Raw genomic sequence first — 23,627 nt, 5'->3', positions numbered from 1 at the left:
TCAGCTTCTAAATAGTTCTCTTGTATACTTATAAATGTGAATAACAAGCTTTGTATTATCAGGCATTTTTCTGAAAGATATAAAATTTGAAACTCACATGCTTGTTATTAGTTAGTAACCTCAGTCTGCAACGATTTGCCAGAAACTACACATTTTACAAGGAACAAGGCAGAATGCCTCTCAGTTTCTTTGTGAAGGGCGGCACAGTGGTGCAGCGGTTAATGTTGTTGCCTCACAGCAAGAGGTTCTCCGGTTCGATTCTCGGCTGGGGTGCCTTGTGTGTGGAGTTTGCATGTTCTCCCTGTGTTCACGTGGGTTTCCTCCGGGTACTCCGGTTTCCTCCCACATTCCAAAGACATGCATCTGGAGCATTTCTCCCCGGGCCTCCGCTGAAAACAGGCTCTGTGGAATCTAGTCGGACTTTCCCGGTCAACAAATGTTAAATAAAAAAAAAATAAAAATAATTCCAGACAAAGTCAAAAATAATGGGGGACAGAAAGGTACAAATTTTAAATATTATTTTCTGTATTTGTTAACCGGGTAAATCCAAAAGCAAAGTGTCTCTTATCAGGGTGTTACTATCTGCTTAAGTGACTTGCTCAAAGTCACAAAATAGGCAAATGGGTGTGAATTGATTCAAACCATGTGCCTTTGAATACAGGAAGCTGTTAATGTAAGTGCCAGACAACTCCAAATCACTTATATTAACAGAGCAATAAAATTTGACTGGACTTGCATTCCGAGAAAATAAATCACCGGAAACCAGGGCAGAGTAAGCTGAAATCCTTTATTAATTCTGAACAATTTTCTAGGTACACAGAGTGAACTAAAATCCTTTAATGATTCCAAGCAACTTCCAGTAAGGATTTAATCTCACTCTGCCCTGGTTTCCAGTGATTTCTTTTTTCATGTTGGACTCAGCTGGTGTATCACTGGATTTGCCTGTGCGCTGGTTCACTCATCTTTTGTTGATTGGACTTGCATTCTCTGAACAATAAAAACTATAAAACTGTAATAGCTGGCATTAATGACCGATAGTAATGCTCAGCGGTTTACCAGGAACAAAGAAGTTAATGAGGGACAGGGCATAAAAATGAGTGATATTCTGCAAAATTGGAGACAGGTGAAAGAAAAACTACTCTAATTCACTTAACAAGTGAACTGAACAGTTTTTGCATCAACATGCATTTTCTGAACATTTGAGCAAGAACAACAGTCATAAAAACTCTCAATAATTGGCATTACTGACTGACTGAAAACATTAGTGATGTTTAGCCCTCAGTGATTTATCAGAAGATGAAGACCCACTCTTGGTGGGCTGCTCCCTGTAGTCAAGGGTACAGGGTTTGATTCTTTCTACACTGCTTTCTCTGCAACATTAAGTTGCGTAACAATGTAGTACTCCTGGGTTTCCCTTTATTCGGTTTAAAAGACAGAAAACAAAAAAAATAGGGCATATGTACGAGAGTAAATACTGCTTAATAATTAAAGCAGAGCTGGATCATTTGAAATAAGGCACTAGGTAGATTAAGTACCAGACCTCCACAATGATACTACTATCCCCTTACTTGTCTGTCTCTCCCCAGTTACCATAAAACGCTGTTGGAACTTGTTACCATGCATACTGTTTTCTTCTTTACTTTTACAATGATAACAGATATGGATTTAGTTTAAAACTTTTATTAAAATTTTTTTATAAAATCAGACTGCCATTTGGTGATCAAAAGTAAATCGCTCTCAGATAGAAACCAGGTAGCAAGGGAAACAGTAAACACATCTTCTTTTGAAACTTACATTGATTGAAAATGCATCTGGCAATCAGCTAAACTACTGAAGATGTTTGCTACAGCATCACATGCAAATACCATACAGTGAACTACTAATTAGAGGCTATCTGAAGGGTGCAGGAATTCAAAAGACAAATATGCAATGAATTTGCTAACGGCTTGGGACACCCTACTGCACACAAGTGTCTCTTTTTAGGAACAGTCCTTGAGCACTGTCTAGTGAAATAACTTGGTCAGGCTCAAATTAGACAAATGAAGGCTGAGGGAATCAAACCCTACACTACAGGACGGAGCTCATTATCAGCTCATAGTCTTAATTCATCTGCACTAAGTACCTACCTGTCTTAGCCAAAAGCAGTGCATTTCACACCCTTGTGCCTGCCAAAAACAAGTTAAATTAAAAATGCATTCATAGTTAATATTTTAATATTAAATTTGTAGACTTCATGTGGTGCAATTTATTCACAGACAAATCAGTACACCTTAAATAGATAAGAAAATGAGGAAACCAAGGATTGTACCCACAGAGCATAGATCATACGATGTAGCCCTTGCTTATAGTTGATTCCTTTCTTTACACCATAACTACTCTAGGATGCAGGATAAACACAGAAACACACACATAGATGTGACCATTTATTGCAGATCCTTGCATGACTGTGTATGTTCAGATGTTTATTTGTGATAAAATGAATGAACAAATGCATAAATAATAACTGGGAAGTGTATTGCAGCTAACTACTGTGAGAGCCATACAGTGCATCGGATTGTACACCCCCATGCCTTCCTAACCTCTTAGATCAAGAATCAGAGACAAAATAGGCAAAGAGAAAGGAATAGGGGGATCCTAAGTGAAAGACCTGCACTGGTAGAGTTTTTAGTATAATCTAGAACAGAAACTGCTCTTAAAAAGGGGATAATTAGAAGACATATAAAATGTTGTTATTGTTGTTTGTCTTTCAGTTAGGGGTCGCCACAGCGGAACTCCGGTCCACTAATGATTGGCAGTTGTTTTTTATGGTGTCGAGTTGCCAGCCCGATGCCCAACCTTCAGCAAAGGCACGCTCATTCAACACATCTTTCGAATGCCCACTCGACCGTGGGGAGGACATGCAGACTCCACACAGAAGGCACTCCCAACCCAAGCCGAGAATTGAACGGGAGAACCTCTTGCTGTGAAACAACAATGCTACCGCTGCACCACCGTGGAATATTGCTGCACCACCTATTGCGTGATAACTGTATTAATCAATCGGAGGAGGTTAGAAAGGATTGGGGGGAGAGACTAGATAACAATTCAGCAAGAAACAATAGGAGTATATATGTATGGCTCCCAAATATGCAACAAAGTCCAGAAGATTTAAGAACTTTGCTTGAAAGTATTTGCATAGATATTTTCCTCAGGTGGACTGCAAAACCTGGAGCTGTAATAAGGAAAAAAGAGGTAATTTGGAACATTTTTGGGAGTGTAGTGAGTTGGCAGACTTTAAAAATTCCCTGCAGACTACTCTATCAGAAATACTGGGTGGGTAAATTGGTGTAACTAAGAAAATTATTATTTTTTTGGCTGTGATACAGAATCAGACCTGCTTAGATATAGCAAGGCTTTGCTGAGTTTCATTTTGATGGCTGCCAAAAAGCAAAACCAGCCATTCTAGAAGTAATGACTATAGTAATAAAGATAAAATAAATAGAATTGGGATCTTTAAAAAAAGAGTAGATACAAGTTACATAGAAAAAAATAGGAATTGTGGGAACAATGCATGTAGAATAATGTTTCAGAGCTGGAATGAGGTTTAAGGGAAGGATTGAATGAGCTATGTAATGTATAGCTGACAATGGCTGTATAGATTATATGTGAAGTTATAATGTTTGAAACTGAAAATATGTTAATATTTGTTTTCAATTATATGAATGCATAATTGCATATGTCATAAGTTATAATTCAGTAAAGATGCTTCTTGTTTAAAAAATTAGAGACAAAAAGCTAACAGTCAGGAACAGACTTTAAATACTTCTCTTATATACTTAGAAAGTTTTGTCAGCGAATATATTCTGAAGGATGCAAAGTCTGAAATCTGCATGGCTAACATAATTTAGTGACTATAACCCACAACAATTTGACACAAAGTCACAGATTTACAAGGACAGACCAAAATAATTCTCAGTTTCTTTAAGAATTCTGGGCGAAGCCAACAATAATTGGGGCAGTCCCAAAATGGACAAATGTTAAATACTATTTGCTAATCAGGTAAACACACTGGAGAAAGTGTCCCTTTTCCGGGGTGACCCAAGAGTATTGTCTCAATGACTTGCTCAAAACACACTCTGGCTAGGCTTATAAATGCCCTAGGGCAGATAGCCTAGTATGAACCTATGAACATCATAGGCAAATGGAGATGGGAGGATTCATACCCTGTACCTATGACTACAGGAAGAAATTCATTAACAGCTCATAGCCTTAAATGCAAAACAACTCTAATGCACTTAAAAGGTTAGCACAACTATAACAGCTGTTATGTTAACATACATTTTCCGAGCAATGAGAACTTTGAAACTTTAATTTCTGATTTACTAAAAAAAAAGACAGTAAGGGAGATTTGGTGTGGAAGATCAAGCCAACAAGTTCTTAATGAGCTGTCTCAAAGGTACAAGGTTTGATTCTTTTTATCTCAAACTGTGTGACTCTGAACAATTTACTGGGGCATTACACACACACACACACACACACACACACACACACACACACACACACACACACACACACACACACACACACACACACACACACACACACACACACACACACACACACACACACACACACACACACACACACACACACACACACACACACACACACACACACACACACACACACACACACACACACACACACACACACACACACACACACACACACACACACACACACACACACACACACACACACACACACACACACACACACACACACACACACACACACACACACACACACACACACACACACACACACACACACACACACACACACACACACACACACACACACACACACACACACACACACACACACTCACACTCACACACACACACACACACACACACACACACACACACACACACACACACACACACACACACACACACACACACACACACACACACACACACACACACACACACACACACACTCCCACATATCTCCTGACTAAAATGTAGTAACCGCGTTCATAAAGACACATACTTTCTTCTCCCAACTGACTGCTTAAAATTTAGCAATGGACACTTCCACCTCACTTAGTCTACTGACCAGAAAACATTCAGAAGATATGCTAAAGAGTGAACTGTGTTTGTGTGGTGCACTCTTGTATGAATGCATATTCTTTTGTAATGCGTTCATACAAACACATGCTCAGCTGAAATTGTCAAGCATTTATTTTTGTATTCCCAGTATACAGTATTTTTTTAATGTTTCCAGAGACTGGGGTACTCAGCAGGGCACACATTATTCACAGTGGGAGGCATGCCCCCTTGTCTCCCCATTTAGCACCACCAATGAGTAGGAAGGTACCTAATCACTACTAAATGATATTTTCTGTTTTATAATACTAGGTGGGCAGAACAGTGTGCATTCATTAGCGCACTGCCCTATATCACTTTTTTCTCTCTGGTTCAGTTCTGTGCAGTGGATGTCTTCAGTGTTGAGTTTGCAAGTCCTCCGTGTCTGTTATTTGTCACCAGGCATTCCTATTTCTTTCATATGTCGAAATATACTCTGTAAGGTAAATTAGTGATCCTCCAGATTGCCTATAGTGTGCTGTGTGTGTGTGTCTGTGTGTGCGCGCGCGCATATGTGCGTGTGAATTTGCATGTGTTTTGTGTGTGTGTGCATTTGCATGTGTGTGTCTGCACGCACGCACGCTTGTGCATTTGCATGTGTTGTGTGTGTGTGTGTGCGCGCGAACGTGTGTCTGTGTGTGTGTGTGTGTGTGTGTGTGTGCGCGCGCGTGCGAACGTCTGTGTGTGTGTGTGCGTGCAAATGCGCGCGCGTGTGTGTTTCTGTGTGTGTTTATGTGTGCGAATGTGTGTGTGTGTGTATGTCTATGTGTCCAGTGATCCTACCCATTAAATAACTAAGCGTGTTACATCCACCTTCTCCTCTTTAAGTCTGCCCATGAGACTGCCTTGCTCCTCTTGCAGGTTGTAAGTTCCTCCTTGACTAGCAAAGTGTCATTCTTATACCAGTCATGACTGACAAGAAGAGGATAACAAGATATTGTCTTGGAAAGCACTTTAGGGGGGGGTTACATCCTGTGGTACCCACATTGTCTTTTCCCACATTATAGCATATAGAGAATAGCATCACCCATGTAGGTCAATGGAACTGTCCCTTTAAGTTCCCCACAGTGTAGGCTCAGCAACAGCAGGCTTAACCAAGGGCCTTTGTCCCAGAGGTCCGTGAGAGTAATCCACAGCTCACTGCAGCCCTCCGCCCAATTACATCCCCAGCAAGGCCTGCATGATATTAAAAAATGTCAGTTTTATGTTAGATTCCTTTCTTCATTAGAACAGTACCCTTGAGATGCTTGGGTTGATACTGTGCAAGGGCTTGTGTAAGCATCTAAAGACTTTGCACTGCTTCCATTCAATACTTTCCAGACGCCAGTGCCCCTTCATTCCATCCCTAACACTCTCCTGTCAGAGAGTTGATACCTTACACTGTAGGTATGCTTCAGCCTACCTCCCTGGAGGTGGTCTCATCACTCACTCACAGAAATGGAGACTAATGTGGCCTACAGATCCTTGTCTCTGATATGGATAAGGGTAATAAACACCCCCCTGTACCTCCTACTCTACCAGCTGACTTCTTTAGGGAGACACTGATGCTGATAAAGACACTGTGGACTGGACTTTGGGTCATCTCTCTTTACCCTGTATCACTTTAGCCATGTTAGGAAGAGAAAGGGAGGAAAATTTGGTCACTTGAGTCATGACACAAGTAGGGCTTTTTTCACAAAGATACTAGTTATGCAGTTTGGCAATGTAAAGTTTCTGTACCATAGGAAGTTGATGCCTTGTGTCATTTTGCTGTGGAAAAGGGTGATATTCTGATTATAAATTGTGTACCAGATTTTTGTTTGATCTATACAATCCAGCTTGGGTCCCAGTGAACACTGTCCTTTTCTGCATGTAAGGATCTAAGGCTTTGGAGAGGGTTGGCAAGTGTCTTTTCTATTTTGCTCTGTCATACTTAAGTTGTACAACTGTTTGTCTCTCCTGTCCAGTTCCTGCCCTTCCTAGTAGACAAAGCACTGAATACTCTTGGCAGACAGGCATCAGGCTGGTATCAAACAGGACCTGGAAAGACCTAATCAAGGCTTCTGTAGTGAACTTTCACACAGTCTGCTCTAAGTTTGATATCACTAGAAAAGAAAGCTCAGGAATGCACCTTCACTGACAGAGTAGCTGAGGCTGTCCTCTGATTTTAGGTAGGCCATTGTGGATGCCCCCTCCTAGAGTGAAGTTCTGTTTAAACAAATCTCAGAGGTTTGTTTGAGGACCTTAAAAAGTGGTAACACTAGGTGACCTCATTGGAAAGTCTTTAAGAAGTCTCCCCAAGACTCTTTCCCTTCTCCTCTTCTCTTCTCTTCTTCCATGACAGCCCAGGTTTTTGGAAAGAAAAATTCCATATAGAATGAGATGAATACCCAGGCTTCAGACAGTGTTGTCTCCCTTGGTTGCACTGATTTAAGTTCCATAGGCCATATTAGTCTCTTTGCAGTAAAACTGAATTTTACAGTATTCAATCAAAAATTCTTATCTGGAACTCTTGATATTGACAAAAAAAATCTACTGATGTTCTGGCAAAAAATGAATTGTTGTTTGGCAAGGTATTGCAAATTCCCTGACTTCCTAAGATTTCAGAGATCTCAGAGCAACTTTATTTGTAATATACGTGTAAAACTATATTCTAAAATCTTAATATGTTCATCAAAGTATATAACTTGTTTCCGTAGGCATAGTATTACTTACTGTAAGCCTGTAGTGCACACAGTCCATAACCTGCCTGCTAATTAAAACAAACTGTTTCCCCATATCGCAGCTTAGGCAGGGGAGCAGAGAGTTTCCATGATGGGATCTTAATTGGGTGCTGTCTCACATCAGGAATTTCACGTAGTAGATTTTGTCAAACATTGCTGGTATACTAATGTTGAGGCTGCTGAACCTTAAGGATGTGGGAGAAGTGCACTCCCAGGCTGAGTAAAATATTAGAATATTTAAAGCCAGACAAGTTGAGGTGGGGGATTCAGGGGGGCCCGCTTTTCTGCAAAAAGAACTTGCTTCAGTGTTAAAGTTCATATTTTTGTATTACTTACATTACTTTTCCATTATTTTGGAGCATGATATTTCTGCATTCTTGGTTTTGAATCAATCCAGGCTGAATGGAGAATGTATATAGAGCCCTTGCATAGTAATGCTGGCTCCTTTTTTGTATCAGTTAAGTTATGCAATCCTGCACTGTTCTTCCAACGTAAACGCTGGTTTCCCGTAGGAAATACTGTTACATGATCAGTCAGGAACTTGACAGCTGTAGTGAACAATTATGGTGTATTTGTAGCTGTGTACCATCTTGATAGTTAGTTTTGATTTTCAGTTCCTCTTTTTCCTTTTCTGTTTAGATTGGAAATATCAAAGTACTTAAGCAGATCTTTGGAGAAGCCATTAAACAACCAGGAGTCACTTTCATTGCTGCCAAATTTGATGGGATTCTGGGAATGGCATACCCAAGGATATCAGTGGATGGTGCAGTTCCTGTTTTTGATAACATAATGAGCCAGAAGCTTGTTGAGAAAAATGTATTTTCATTTTACTTGAACAGGTAAGAATCTGACATCCTATGTCTGGAGCAAATTAACTCTACAGGTATTCTTAACAGCAACATTTTTGTTTGTAGGGTAGCCAGACAGATCAATGTTTGTTGTACCTGTATCCCCCATCTTATGACTGAAGCCCATGTCTTAAAAAAATCAGGAAACATTTTTATAAGTCTAGGTTGTAGTTTAAATACTCTTCATACTAAACACAAAAAGGTGTAGTACAAAGTGCCTTGTGTTGAGATGCACTTTCTAAAGAAAAGTTTGATTGCAAAAGTGGTAATATTTTCTTGATGCAGTTTTCAATTCAGTGTGACAGCAGTTAGAATTGTGATGAGTAGGAAACTTGTGAAGCAGGATCCGAAATGTGAAAACCTGGAATAATTCTGATGAAAGACATTCATGATAATGTGGCCCTTAAGTAATGTACCATAAGGATTCATGATAATGTGGCCCTTAGGTAATGTACCATAAGGATTCATGGTAATGTGGCCCTCAAGTAACGTATCATGAATATTCTCTAGTGAAAAATTTTATACGGGTTGCAAGAAGACAGTAGCGAAATTTTCTTGCAGCTCTGTGAGCTTTGTTCCTTTTATGCTAATGTCCCTGTCTCAGTAGTCATGGTTTCACTCTTGTACAGAAACCACTTCCTGTCATAGCTATCAACCTCTTAGAGAAAGAAATCTGGACAAAGCCATAAGTAATGGGGGAGGAAGGCCCAAAAATAGGGACAGTTTTTAAATATTGCTCTTACAAACTTAGAAAATTGAGAGAATAGCAGGTTTTGCTTTAGCATGAAATTTCTAAAGGGAATGAAGTCTGAAACTCAAATGTCTGTCATTATTTTCTGTCTTCAATATTTAATGATTTGCAAGTACTTTTTCAGAAAACCAGTTGAGAGGTATGCTTCCTGTAACTTTTTCTCCTTTTAGCTTGTTTTTTTTTTTTTTTGGGCTACTCCACAGGATTTCTTCCATATTGGCATCCCTTTGACTCATCTGTTCCTCCTAATACTGAGACATAGGCATCTCCATGTAGGCTGAGAAACCTCTTGCCCATTTGTTTCCCATCCAAAGTATCTGTTCAGCCCATTTGTTCACTTTGAAGGCAAGGAGGGAGCTCATCCTTTTGCTGGTTCTTTGGACTTCCTCAACTCTCATAACTATGGGCAAGTTGCCTTTCAGCTGAAGTCATGTATGTCACGCTCCTGCAGATGATTACTCATTTTTTTTTTAATTTCTCCAAGTCTTTTAGGTTTCTAATACCATGATGGGAATGGACCCCATTCTTAAGTTAAAGTATGATTAAAAATCATGAAATGAGTATTGTTTCAATCTTTGATGTTAGCCAGAAGTGCGCTTTGCAGCACCTGCATTGTACATAGTAATGACTCCTCCTGCAATTCGTATAGTGTTACATGTAACAGTAACATATCTAGGTATGATTGCAAATTATTTTTTATAAGATCCATTGCCCCTACTACTATTGAAACTGTCTGGCTATCCTTCTTCCACACTGCTCTTGTATGTGCCTGCACATCCTGGTATTTTATTACTTTTTGTCTCTCTGTACGTAAGGCAATATAGCCACTGGATGTAGCAATTTCAATAATCAATGCTACTTTTGTCTTCTTTTCATGGGCTACTCTAGTTTTCTCACATCTATTTTTTGAACTGTTAGTAAATGGTGATCCATGTAATATAAACTTCATCATTTTCTATAATGCTTTTTGGCTAATGTTTCCTGTGTTTTCAGCAACGTCAGTATTATAATGTTTACACAATCCCCAATGCAACCGTCTTGCCACATTATTATGTCTTTCAGTATACAGTCCTTCTGCCATTAGTATATCACATCCAGCAACAAGATGTGTGACTGATGTTCATCGTGTTACCCTGCTGCAGTCATCACACTTGGGTTATCCTGTCGTCAGGCGGTCCCACAGTCGGCCGGAATTCCAAAGTCTTGGTCCAGCGTCGGTTGCTGTCGCTTCTTCCTTGATGTCAGTGCACCAGGGGTATAAATAATGCATCAGATGCCATTTTCTTCAGTCTTTCTTGCCGCGCGGTGCCCGAAGCAGAAGCAGTTCGCAAGTGCCGGTTGGCCGACTCCTGAGATTTTCAAACTCGAATTTCAGACCGAAGTCTTCAATAAAGCTAAGTACCCCGTTGGGGAAACTTTTCTTGCCTCAGACCGATGTCAGAAAAAGTTAACAATTGTATTTCTTGTGGGAAGCAAATACCTCATAAGGATTTTCATTCTTACTGCATACTTTGCCTAGGCCCAGACCACGACGTCACTAGTTGTCATTTTTGTGCTAGGTTTAATAAGCATACTATAAAGAGATGCTTTGATTTTGCACGACACTACTTCAGTAGAAAATTTAACTACACTATGCCGTCGGAGCAACCGACTACCAGCGTGCACAGAAAACGCAAGGATAAGCACAGGCAGCCTAGACCCAAGCCAGACTCTGAGGCCTCGGCTGGTCCGGTCTCTGGTTCACCGGTCCTCAGTGAGGCTCCGACGCAGCCCCTGACTACCGCAGATCTGGAACCCGAGACCGCTTCGGAACTTTTGGCGGAAAGTACCAGGCCGACGCAGCCTTTTTGTTCAGCCCCTACCGATGACACCGCTGAAAAAGATATCAGTGCTGCAGAAACACCGTCGGTTTCTGAAGGCGTCTTCAGACCGACGACGCTCACCATTAAAACGTACCCTAAGATGAAGACTCCTATTAAACCTAAAAAGACTGCACTTCAGTCCCCTGTTCAAGGCCCCATGCCTAAGAAACAGATGCTCAAAATGGCTGAAGATTTGATCTCTTTAATCAGGGGTTCCCAACCCCCTCCTGACAAAAGGCCTAGACAAGAGGAAGACTATGCATCCTCTGAACAAGTGTCCATTTCCTCAGGCTCCTCAGAGGACCAGGATCACTCCTTCTCCCCTTATGAAGATTCTGATGCTGAGGATTCCATTCCGTCAGCTTCTCCTCCTGAAGACTACTCCTTTGGGGAAAGTTTACACACTATGAGGGAACATTTTTACTGGGAAGGTCAGGACTACTCTGACTCAAAGAAAAGACTCAGAGAGTTTCTTTTACTCCCCCAACACAGACCACTTCCGATCCCCCCAGTTTTAGAGATTGTGGGTGATGTTTACTTAGAATCCAGTCTGAACCCAGTCTCTCTGCCCCCTGCTCCGGCCAAACCTGACAGATACTATAGAGTGCCTGATTTCCACAAATTTCTTTATAAAAGCCCTGTTGCTGATCCAGAGACTATCTCCCAGGGTCCCAAAGGGGTTAAGGCTTCTATGGCAAAAAATCCTGTACCCTCTGAAAGGGACTCCAGAGCACTAGACAGGTGGGGGAAAAAGGTTTACACCTCAGCCATCCTAGCTATGAGGGCACTAAATTGCCAATTTCACATGTTAAAGTATCAGCAATTTCTTATATCTCAGTTAAAACAAAGAATGAGCACAGTCCCTCAACAGTCTGAATTGAAAGAAATGCAGGATCTGTTGCATGCAACTGAACAGGTTATCCCCAATGCAACCGTCTTGCCACATTATTATGTCTTTCAGTATACAGTCCTTCTGCTATTAGTATATCACATCCAGCAACAAGATGTGTGACCGTTTCCAATGCTGTTCTAAAAAACCTACATTTTGTATGTTTCTCCCACATATTCAATGGACTTTGTAAAGCAACATGTACGTAGTTTACTATCATGGGCTGCCAATATTAACCTTTCTTCTTTTGGTTTAAATTCACCTTTCCTTAACCATTCCTGCATTCGATCCTGATTAACATGAGGTTGTTCCAAGAGTTTTCTATACTTACAACTATATTTAATCATTTTCCACATTTCTTGCCTTCTCATCTGATCCCCTTCTTTTCTTTTTTTTGGCACATTCAGTTGCTGCCTGAGTTTTATCTACTTCTGGTTTGATTTCCATTCCCACTTGATGCCAGTATGCTTCTGCTAAACTAAGCAGGAAAGTCATCTTGGACATATTTTCTTCATGTTTTTTAAACTTTCTTTACGTTTGGGACTTGTGAGGTCAGCAGATATGTATACAGTCCTACAAATGCAGATCTCTACATATAATCAGTTTCGAGGAGGCCCATACCTCCTTCAGAATGGGGATATATAGTCTTGGTATACACTGATTTTTATAAATAATTTGAAGAGCATGAAGCATCCTTCTTTTTGTCCTGTCCAACCGATCCAACACCTTTTGATGCCAATCAGTCACTCCAAAACTCTACTTTAGGACAGGAAGAGCAAATTGGTTTATAGCTTAGACTTTGTTCCTAGATGTCAATGCTGTTTTCAGTATTAATTTTAGCCTTCTAAAATATTCCTTACTAAGTTTTATTCGCATTTGTTAATATTTCATTGTTGATCCTTCATCAATATCCATATACTTATACACTCCCTCTTGTTCAAGTTTTTATATTGCATTCCTGTCCCAAACTGATGATCTGAAATAGTTAATCTTCATTTGGTCATCAACCTGTGGGTTTCAGATCCGGTCCGGATCTGAGACAGCAGTTTCACCAGCATCAGATCTGAGCTCCAAGCTCCTCCCCTTACCCATAATACCACTGCACCTCCTTCCTTCCCCTCAGATCTCCTTTGCCTACAATGTGATCCCTTGAGCTCCAGGCTGGTAGGACAGTTTTGGGGTATTTTTTGGTGTGTGTGTAGAGATTTTGGTACCCTTTATCCCTTTTTTTCTTACCTCCTCTTCGTGTTCTCTGTTAGGTAAAAAAAGTAAAAGCAGAGTTCCTTTTTGATTAGTGTAGTTAGTGTAAGCCTTCTTCCCCTTTCCTGCCTCGTGTTTGAGTGTGTGTGTGTGTGTGTGTGTGTGTGTGTGTGTGTGTGTGTGTGTGTGTGTGTGTGTGTGTGTGTGTGTGTGTGTGTGTGTCTGTGTGTGTGTGTGTGTTGGGGTTGGGTGTCTACCTTTGGTACCTTGTACCTTTTGGGCTTGACGATGTCTGATCAACAGAAGTTGATCTTTAGGAAATGCACAGAGTGTGGGTATAAGATGTTCTTCATCTCACATTGCTGCAGTCCTTACACTTGGGTAGTCCGCTGTCCTCGGTCGGCCCGAATATCAAAGTATTAGGTTGACGTCGGTCAAGGCGCTTAAGACTGACATCAGGACGTCAGGGTACAAATGCGCATGACCGACGTCATATCCTCAGTCTTTTTTGCCGCATGGTCCGATGCAGAAGCAGCGTTGCAAGTGCCATTCGGCGTTCTGAAATTTTTCGAATTCGGAGTTTCAGACCGAGTCAAACTTGGCTAAGTACCCCGTTGGGGAATATTTTAGATTTTTCTTGCCTCAGTGGTTTACCGGATGTCAGAAAAAGTGAATAACTGTATTTCTTGTGGGAAACAGATACCGCATAGAGATTATCATACTTTGTGTATTCCTTGTTTGGGGCCTGAGCACGACGTTGTTGGGTGTCGCTTTTGTGCTAGGTTTAATAAGCGCACTATTAGCGAAGGTCAGATTGTGCCAGGTTGGTCTCCGAGAAGCGGTGCAATTACAATATGCCGCCGGATGCTCCGACGCTCGCTTCTTCGAAGAAGCGCAAAGACAAAGCAGCTAAACCCAGGCAAGAAGAGTCGTCCGTGCGGACGCCGGTTCTTGGAGGCGTCAGTGGAACCGTGGTTCCACCGAGGCTTCTCTGGAGTCCCAGGGGAGACTTTGATATTGCAGGATGTGGCCTCTCAGGAGGCAGGTCAGGCTGAAGGGGCTTCTCAGGTTACTGTACTCCCTCCCTTCATAGGGTGGTTAGGCCCTCTCCTTCTGTTTCCAAGGCTTCTCCCAGAGGCAGGCCAGGTTTAGCTTCTGTTGGTGTCACTCCTAGTTCTTCAGGATCTGTGCCCAAGAAGCACATGCTCAAAATGGCAGAAGATTTAATTACTTTGATTAGAGGTTCTTTGCCCCTCCTGATAAGAGGCCTAGGGTGGAACCAGAGTTGGGGAGTTTTGAGCAGGTTTCAGAGTCTTCGGCTGAAGACTTGCAGGAGTATTCTCCTTATTCTGATTCTGATGTGGATGATTCTACTCCTTCTGCTTCTCCTCCAGAGGATTTTTCTTTTTCAGAGACTCTTCATTCTATGAGGGAACATTTTAAGTGGGAAGGTCAGGACTTCTCTGATTCCAGGAAAAGGCTTAGGGAATTTTTGCTTTTACCCCAGCATAGGCCTTTGGCTATTCCTCCTGTTCTGGATGTTGTGGAAGATGTGTTTGCAGAGGCTTCACTTAATCCTGATTCTTTGCCTCCTGCTCCTGTTAAACCGGACAGGTATTACAGGGTGCCTGAAGCTCATAAATATCTGTATAAGAGTCCTAGGGCAGACCCAGAAACAGTTAGTCAGGGACCTAAGGGTGTCAAGGCCTCTGTGGTAAAAATCTGGTTCCTCCAGATAAAGAGGCCAGAGCTTTGGATAGATGGGGAAAGAAAGTCTATACTTCTTCCACCTTAGCTATGAGGGCTTTGAATTGCCAGTTTCACATGTTGAAATATCAAAACTATCTTCTTTCTCAATTGAAGTCTAAGGTAGATGCTCTGGCGGAAGGCATTGAGTGTAAAGAATTACAAGATTTGGTACATGTTTCTGAACAGGTGGGTAAGCATTCTTTACAATGTGGATTTGATGCTGTACAGGCCTCGTCTAGGGTGGCTGCCACTGGGTCAGTTCTTCGTAGGCACACCTGGCTGAGGGATCAGAACTTATCTGACCATGTTAAGACAAGGATTTTAGATGCTCCTTTACAGTCTGATGTATTGTTTGGTTCACCTGTGGAGGCAGTTTTAAAGAAAATGGAAGACAAGGGTAAGTCTATGCAGACTGTTAAAGATTTTTTGCAAGTTCAGCCTCCGAAGTTTAGTAGGAATTGGCCTGCTAAGGGGTGGACGTACCCTTCGTATGATTCACAGTCTAGGGGAAGATCTAGACGTGGTAGGGGTAGAGCTCAGGGCTCTTTCAGACCTAGAACAGGGAGTTCACCTGCACAGTCTTCGGGTGAGGGCAGGGGCCAGTCCTTTCGTAAACAGGCCCAATGACCTACCTTTTCAGCTGCCAGAGCCTTCTTGTCTGGCAGCACCTTTGGGAGGAAGGTTGGCACTCTTCAAAGAAAATTGGAGTTTAATTACCCAGGACAGATGGGTATTGGATATTATACACCAAGGTTACAGGTTTTATTTCCATACCTTGCCTCCTTTCAAAGGCATGCCAGACATTCCTCCTCAGCAAAGAATAGAGGCTCACAAACAAATTTCTCTGCTGCTGCAAATAGGGGCCATACAGCCGGTCCCTCTGCCAGAAGTAGGCCTAGGATTTTATTCTCGCCTGTTCCTAGTACCAAAGAAGGGGAACACGTGGAGACCAATTTTGGATTTATCTATCCTCAACACTTATCTGGACATTCCCAAGTTCAAAATGTTGACGTTACAACAGCTTTTACCTCTGCTGGGCAAAGGTCACTGGATGGTGACTCTGGATCTCAAGGAAGCTTACCTTCATGTTCCTATCAGGCTAAGTTGCAGGAAGTATCTGCGTTTTCGAGCTGGGACTTCTCATTATCAGTTCTCTGCATTGCCCTTTGGCTTATCTACTGCCCAGAGTGTTCACAAAGGTTCTGGCTCCAGTGATAGCTTTCTTCAGGCTAAAAGGAATACAGATCTATCCTTATTTGGACGATTGCCTGATTCTGGCCAAAGGAAGGGACGAGCTTCTTCATCATTTGCAATACGTGATAGCAGTGCTAAGATGCCTGGGGTATTCTGTGAACGAAATAAAGTCCAGTCTAGTACCCTCTCAAGACATGTGCTTTCTGGGTGTGAGACTGAATACAGCATCCCAGATGGCCTTTTTGACCCCGGACAAACAAAAGAATCTTTCCCTTTTCTTCCATCAATTGTCTCATCAGTCCAGGCTGACTGCAAGGACAGTCCTTCAAGCCTTGGGGTTCATGGCATCTTGTATTCTGGTGCTTCCCAATGCCAAACTGCATATGAGGAAGTTACAATGGTATCTCAAAAATGTATGGACACAGCACTGCCAAGATATGGACACTGTCATTCAGATAATACCTTGCATTCAAAAGGAATTTTTGTGGTGGGCTCAGGAATGTCACCTAAACAAGGGACTCTCTGTGACCCAGCCAGAGGCGAGTCAGATTCCAACGACAGATGCCTCAGACAAAGCTTGGGGAGCTCATCTAAATGGAAAGTGGATACAAGACACGTGGCCTGCCAGACTACAACATCTACATATCAACTTGAAGGAGATGTTAGCAGTCCAATTTGCATTAATAGCTTTCAAGGATTTACTTCTTCCAGGGCAGGTGTTGGTTCTAACAGACAACACAACTGTCATGTGGTACATCAACAAGCAAGGGGGAACACATTCTTATCCTCTATGCAGGCAAGCAATGATTTTGTGGGAGACTGCTCTCAGTTTACAGCTCAATCTTCAGGTAAGGTTTCTGCCGGGAGCACAGAACTCCTTAGCAGATGTGTTGAGCAGGCAATTATGGATCCCCACGAGTAGAAATTGGATCCTCATGTATTTCAGAAATTGACAGTGTTATGGGGAACTCCAGACATAGATCTGTTCGCTTCTCCACTAAACTACCAGCTGCCAAAGTTTTGCACAAAAAGGTTTCATCCCACAGCTTGGAAAGTGGATGCTCTTTCTTTCAATTGGAGCAATCTCCATGTGTATGCCTTTCCACCTCTGCCTCTCCTCCCAAAGGTACTCCTAAAGGTCAGACAGGACAAGCCAAAGATGATTCTAATAGCTCCAGATTGGCCTCGACAGCACTGGTACCCATTACTGAGAAGTCTGGTTCGGGAGCCTCCATGGCCTTTGCCTTCGATTCCACACCTGCTGTCTCAAGAGAACAGTCATTTACTCAATGTCAAACTTCACTCTCTTCACCTAACAGCCTGGCATATTCTGTTTTAAACCCTGAGGGTCTCAGCTTCATAGCAAGTTTTGAATGTTATTTTGGAGGCCAGAAGGCCTAGTACAAGGAAAGTATACGCAGATAAATGGAAGAGATTTTTATTTTGGAGTGCAGCAAAGGAATTTGATGTTGCTAAGCCTAATTTAAGTGTGGCTCTTCAATATCTTGCTGAGTTACTGGACAGGGGATTGTCCTTCTCTTCTATTAAGATTCATGCTGCAGCAATTTCTGCTCACTATGACTGTGATCCACCATTGTTTTCTCATCCTTTGTTTAAGCAATTCCTTAGAGGGGCAAAGAATATAAGACCCAGAGAGCTCCTACTCCTGCTTGGGATCTGAATTTTGTGTTGGAGAAACTCACTCTACAACATTTTGAGCCTGCAGCTACTGCCGAGTTGAAATATTTATCATGGAAGACTGCTTTTTGTTGGCCATTACCTCTGTAGAAGGGTTTCTGAATTACAGGCCCTTATGGCAGTTGAGCCTTTCTTAATTTTCCATAAGGATAGGGTATCTTTACGCACTAATCCTTCCTTTATGCCTAAGGTGGTTTCTAGTGTGGCTTTAAACCAAACTATTCATTTGCCTACTTTTATGCAAACCCCAAAATAAAGGGGAAAAGATTTTGCACACCTTGGATATACACAGGCAGTTACGATATTATTTGAGCAGAACTAAAGGGTTCAGGCAGTCTCAGCAGTTGTTTGTTTCTTTTGCTTTGGGTTCTCAGGGCAAGCCTGTGTCAAAACAAACTATTTCTAAGTGGATTGGGTTTTGTATTGCTTTCTGTTATTCCCATCATGGTAAGGAGGTTCCAGCTGGGATTAGGCCTCATTCCACTAGAGCTACTGCCACTTCTACAGCTTTTTAAGGGGTGGCAACTAAAGATATTTTGGAGGCAGCTACTTGGAGTTCAGTGCATACTTTCTCTAAGCATTACCACCTTCCACTTTACTCTAAATCTAGGGCTGGGTTTGCCACTGCTATTTTACAGGGCATTTTGGCAGCTCCTACTACTTCATAGTTTTGCCATCCTCCCTTACCTCTGCTTTGGGATTCTACCCAAGTGTAAGGACTGCAGCAATGTGAGATGAAGAACATAGTACAGTTTTGTACCTACCATAAATGTAGATGTTCGAAGATCCACATTGCTGCAGTCCAATTTTCCCTCCCTCCTTCTCCTCTGTTGTTAGAGGCGGTTGTGTGGTTTGGGTTGTATATATTGTACATATTGTATATATTGTTCATATGATTAGTGCAAGGGTGGTTGGTTGTTTTTTGCTGTCTTTTGGTTTTGACCTTTCTGTTTAGGGTCTTCTGACATCTGGGGCAAGAAAAGACTGAGGATATGACGTCGGTCATGCGCATTTGTACCCTGACGTCCTGATGTCAGTCTTAAGCGCCTTGACCGACGTCAGCCTAATACTTTGATATTTATAATGTTATAGGTTTTTAATGCATTTAGACATTTTAAATGTTATGCATATGTATTTCATAGTTTATGTTTTAATTCAACATTAATATTCAATGAGGCTTGTTGGTTCATAGGTTTATTTTGAACGTGTTTGGGGGTTTTACATTGGTTGGAGGGTTATCAATTTAGTATAAATAGATTAATTAAATGGGAACATATTGTCTGATGAAGTCCAAGTGTTTGGATGAAAACGCTGGCTATTTACTCTGTGTAATTGCGTTTATGTGGATGGTTCGTGGAGCTGCTATTAAAAGATTTGAAGTGGACTCGTGGTCGCAGTTTCCTTTGGCTCGTAGCACTTGTTTGGTGTTTGTTGGTGCTTTCAAGTGCTTTCTGTTGTCTTTTATCCAGTTCGTGAGGTCTTTGGGCTAAGGGAAACTTTCAAAAGAAGAGAAAAGGATAGCAATGAGTTCGAAGCTTCGAGGAGCTCGGCCAATCAAGGAAGCTGATTGGACAGTTGACCGAGCTCATAGATCTACTCACTCCCCTTTGCCACAGGATGGTAGGGAGTCAAAATAAGGTTGGTTGCGGTGGACCTGAGTTTGAGGAAGTATGGCAGCATAACGGTCGAAGTAAACGGAAGAGGCAGCTTATGGGCGAAGATGATGACGACGCCGGCGACTTTTCCGAGGGTTCAGCAACCAACTTCAATCCTTTACTTACTCCAAACATCCTAGGGGTGGAATCGGAAGGGATTGTAGAGACTGATGAGCGACGAGGAACAGCTGTAGGAGCTCAACGGAAGAAACCAGCTCGCACGGATCTAAGCAAAGGTACTGTTTGTTCTAACCATGTCAGTATTAGAGACTGGTTAAACAAGAATATTGACTTTGGTTTTGATTCACACATTGGTGTGGACAGACAAGAAGGAGAGACTTATGTGGTCAAAATTGACAAGCTTAAAAGCCTTATGACTAGATTTAAAACGCTACATATAGAAAATGCATATTTATCTGAATGCTTAAAAAAGGAAATTGTTCCTAAAGGTTTGATATCTGTAAATATCCAAACAATGTCATTAGTGGTTCTATTTTTCATAAAAACTTGCTTAAGGTTTTTAATCAATGTGGTTTAGATGTCATTAAATTAATAATGGAAGAGAATGATAGAAGTATTAAGAGCCTGACTAAGGACATTGACGAATTGGATGATGCTATTAAAAATGACCTAATATTTAGCATAAAGGAAGAGAAACAACAACATTATAATATTAGGCATGAAATTGACGAGAAATGTAATGTGGTTATGCAACGTAAAATAGGAAAACTACATAGGGACATTAATGAATATGAAAATGGAACTAACTATCCAGAACCTAATTTGTCTAAAAAGAATGTGAATAATTTTGCTAATAATAGGAAGTGGAACAAACCTATTTTTAGTCACTTAGACTTTCAGGATAATTTTACCTATGACCAAGAGTTTCCTCCCTTAGTAAGGGAAACAGAAGAAGTATATAAGCCTCATAATTATAAGGAAAATTTTTACAGGAGGGGGGCGAGAAGGGGGAGGGGGAGGTATTGATTAACACCCTCTCTTCAAACAGTTTGATTTTAGATAGAAATGAAGTAAGCGATATTAATGTTGTTAATAAGGTTACTCATACATATAAGGACTTTTCAATTTATAATTATGGTAATTTTGAGGTTAAGGTTAACCATTTCAAATTACTTAGTAAAGGTTTTAAATTTATTCCTAGTTCAAAGGGAGACACCGCCACCACAATTCTGGACACCAAGTTGTTCATGTAGAATAAATTTGAGTGTCCTGGCAAGTAGTAATGGTTACATTAGTGACATTAGAGGTAATAAATTGAAAAGAAATCTACTTTTAATCCACCTTTGTTACCTCAGTTGAAATTTTGAAAGAATTCTGGAAGAAGGTATTAGATCTGTACATAAAAATTATAATAGGAAAATTTGACAGTAACTTAAATAAAGATGAAAAGAAGCATTAACAGAATTAATTAATGAGGACACGATCAGAGTAATGAAACCTGATAAGGGGGTGTCGCCATTATGGACAATATAATTTATGAGGGAAAGATGAATATGATATTAAGAGATGAAACTAAATATTCAGTAGTATCTAGAAATGAGGTAAATGTGGCATATTTTCGAATAGACAACATGCTGAATGATTTGGTGTTAGAAAAGTGTTGAAACCTGAATTACACAGGTTTCTAACAGTTACAAAACCTAAGATGGCCACTATGTTCGAATCGAAAGTCCATAAAATGTGATGGACCCACCCTTAAGACCTATAGTTACTGCAGGAGGGTCCAAAACAGAACCCTAGCAAAATATATAGATATCACAACAAAACATATTTGGACAAGTAATAAAGTAATACTTAAAGACTCATGGGATTTTTAAAACAATTAACACCTGAATGTTACATCCCAAACTTTAGACCTGGGTATTTGGGAATTTAAAATCATTTACCCAGCCCCAAGGGGGTTGGCACTCTTCAAAGAAAATTGGAGTTTAATTACCCAGGACAGATGGGTATTGGATATTATACACCAAGGTTACAGGTTTTATTTCCATACCTTGCCTCCTTTCAAAGGCATGCCAGACATTCCTCCTCAGCAAAGAATAGAGGCTCACAAACAAATTTCTCTGCTGCTGCAAATAGGGGCCATACAGCCGGTCCCTCTGCCAGAAGTAGGCCTAGAATTTATTCTCGCCTGTTCCTAGTACCAAAGAAGGGGAACACGTGGAGACCAATTTTGGATTTATCTATCCTCAACACTTATCTGGACATTCCCAAGTTCAAAATGTTGACGTTACAACAGCTTTTACCTCTGCTGGGCAAAGGTCACTGGATGGTGACTCTGGATCTCAAGGAAGCTTACCTTCATGTTCCTATCAGGCTAAGTTGCAGGAAGTATCTGCGTTTCGAGCTGGGACTTCTCATTATCAGTTCTCTGCATTGCCCTTTGGCTTATCTGCTGCACACAGAGTGTTCACAAAGGTGCTGGCTCCAGTGATAGCTTTCTTCAGGCTAAAAGGTATACAAATCTATCCTTATTTGGGCGATTGCCTGATTCTGGCCAAAGGAAGGACGAGCTTCTTCATCATTTGCAACGTGATAGCAGTGCTAAGATGCCTGGGGTATTCTGTGAACGAAATAAAGTCCAGTCTAGTACCCTCTCAAGACATGTGCTTTCTGGGTGTGAGACTGAATACAGCATCCCAGATGGCCTTTTGACCCCGGACAAACAAAATAATCTTTCCTTTTCTTCCATCAATTGTCTCATCAGTCCAGGCTGACTGCAAGGACAGTCCTTCAAGCCTTGGGGTTCATGGCATCTTGTATTCTGGTGCTTCCCAATGCCAAACTGCATATGAGGAAGTTACAATGGTATCTCAAAAATGTATGGACACAGCACTGCCAAGATATGGACACTGTCATTCAGATAATACCTTGCATTCAAAAGGAATTTTTGTGGTGGGCTCAGGAATGTCACCTAAACAAGGGACTCTCTGTGACCCAGCCAGAGGCGAGTCAGATTCTAACGACAGATGCCTCAGACAAAGCTTGGGAGCTCATCTAAATGGAAAGTGGATACAAGACACGTGGCCTGCCAGACTACAACATCTACATATCAACTTGAAGGAGATGTTAGCAGTCCAATTTGCATTAATAGCTTTCAAGGATTTACTTCTTCCAGGGCAGGTGTTGGTTCTAACAGATAACACAACTGTCATGTGGTACATCAACAAGCAAGAGAACACATTCTTATCCTCTATGCAGGCAAGCAATGATTTTGTGGGAGACTGCTCTCAGTTTACAGCTCAATCTTCAGGCAAGGTTTCTGCCGGGAGCACAGAACTCCTTAGCAGATGTGTTGAGCAGACGAATTATGGATCCCCACGAGTAGAAATTGGATCCTCATGTATTTCAGAAATTGACAGTGTTATGGGGAACTCCAGACATAGATCTGTTCGCTTCTCCACTAAACTACCAGCTGCCAAAGTTTTGCACAAAAAGGTTTCATCCCACAGCTTGGAAAGTGGATGCTCTTTCTTTCAATTGGAGCAATCTCCATGTGTATGCCTTTCCACCTCTGCCTCTCCTCCCAAAGGTACTCCTAAAGGTCAGACAGGACAAGCCAAAGATGATTCTAATAGCTCCAGATTGGCCTCGACAGCACTGGTACCCATTACTGAGAAGTCTGGTTGGAGCCTCCATGGCCTTTGCCTTCGATTCCACACCTGCTGTCTCAAGAGAACAGTCATTTACTCAATGTCAAACTTCACTCTCTTCACCTAACAGCCTGGCATATTCTGTTTTAAACCCTGGAGGGTCTCAGCTTCCGCAGCAAGTTTTGAATGTTATTTTGGAGGCCAGAAGGCCTAGTACAAGGAAAGTATACGCAGATAAATGGAAGAGATTTTTATTTTGGAGTGCAGCAAAGGAATTTGATGTTGCTAAGCCTAATTTAAGTGTGGCTCTTCAATATCTTGCTGAGTTACTGG

At 41.4% G+C, this 23,627-nt stretch overlaps 1 protein-coding gene across 1 annotated transcript in view; it reads left to right on the top strand.

Annotated features, from left to right (window-relative positions):
- The window catches only part of CTSD (cathepsin D), a 267,770-nt gene that overhangs the window by 106,544 nt on the left and 137,599 nt on the right, over positions 1-23,627 (top strand). The window contains exon 5 of the mRNA XM_044059071.1: positions 8,474-8,673. Coding sequence (XP_043915006.1) covers positions 8,474-8,673 — 200 coding nt within the window. The remainder of the gene's footprint in view (positions 1-8,473; positions 8,674-23,627) is intronic.

Source organism: Protopterus annectens, chromosome 17.part0 (genome assembly GCF_019279795.1).
Source record: "Protopterus annectens isolate FY-2018-M chromosome 17.part0, PAN1.0, whole genome shotgun sequence".
Classification (NCBI taxonomy): Eukaryota; Metazoa; Chordata; order Ceratodontiformes; family Protopteridae; genus Protopterus; species Protopterus annectens.
Note: the sequence above shows the minus strand (reverse complement) of the source record. Positions and strands in the feature narration are given on the sequence as shown.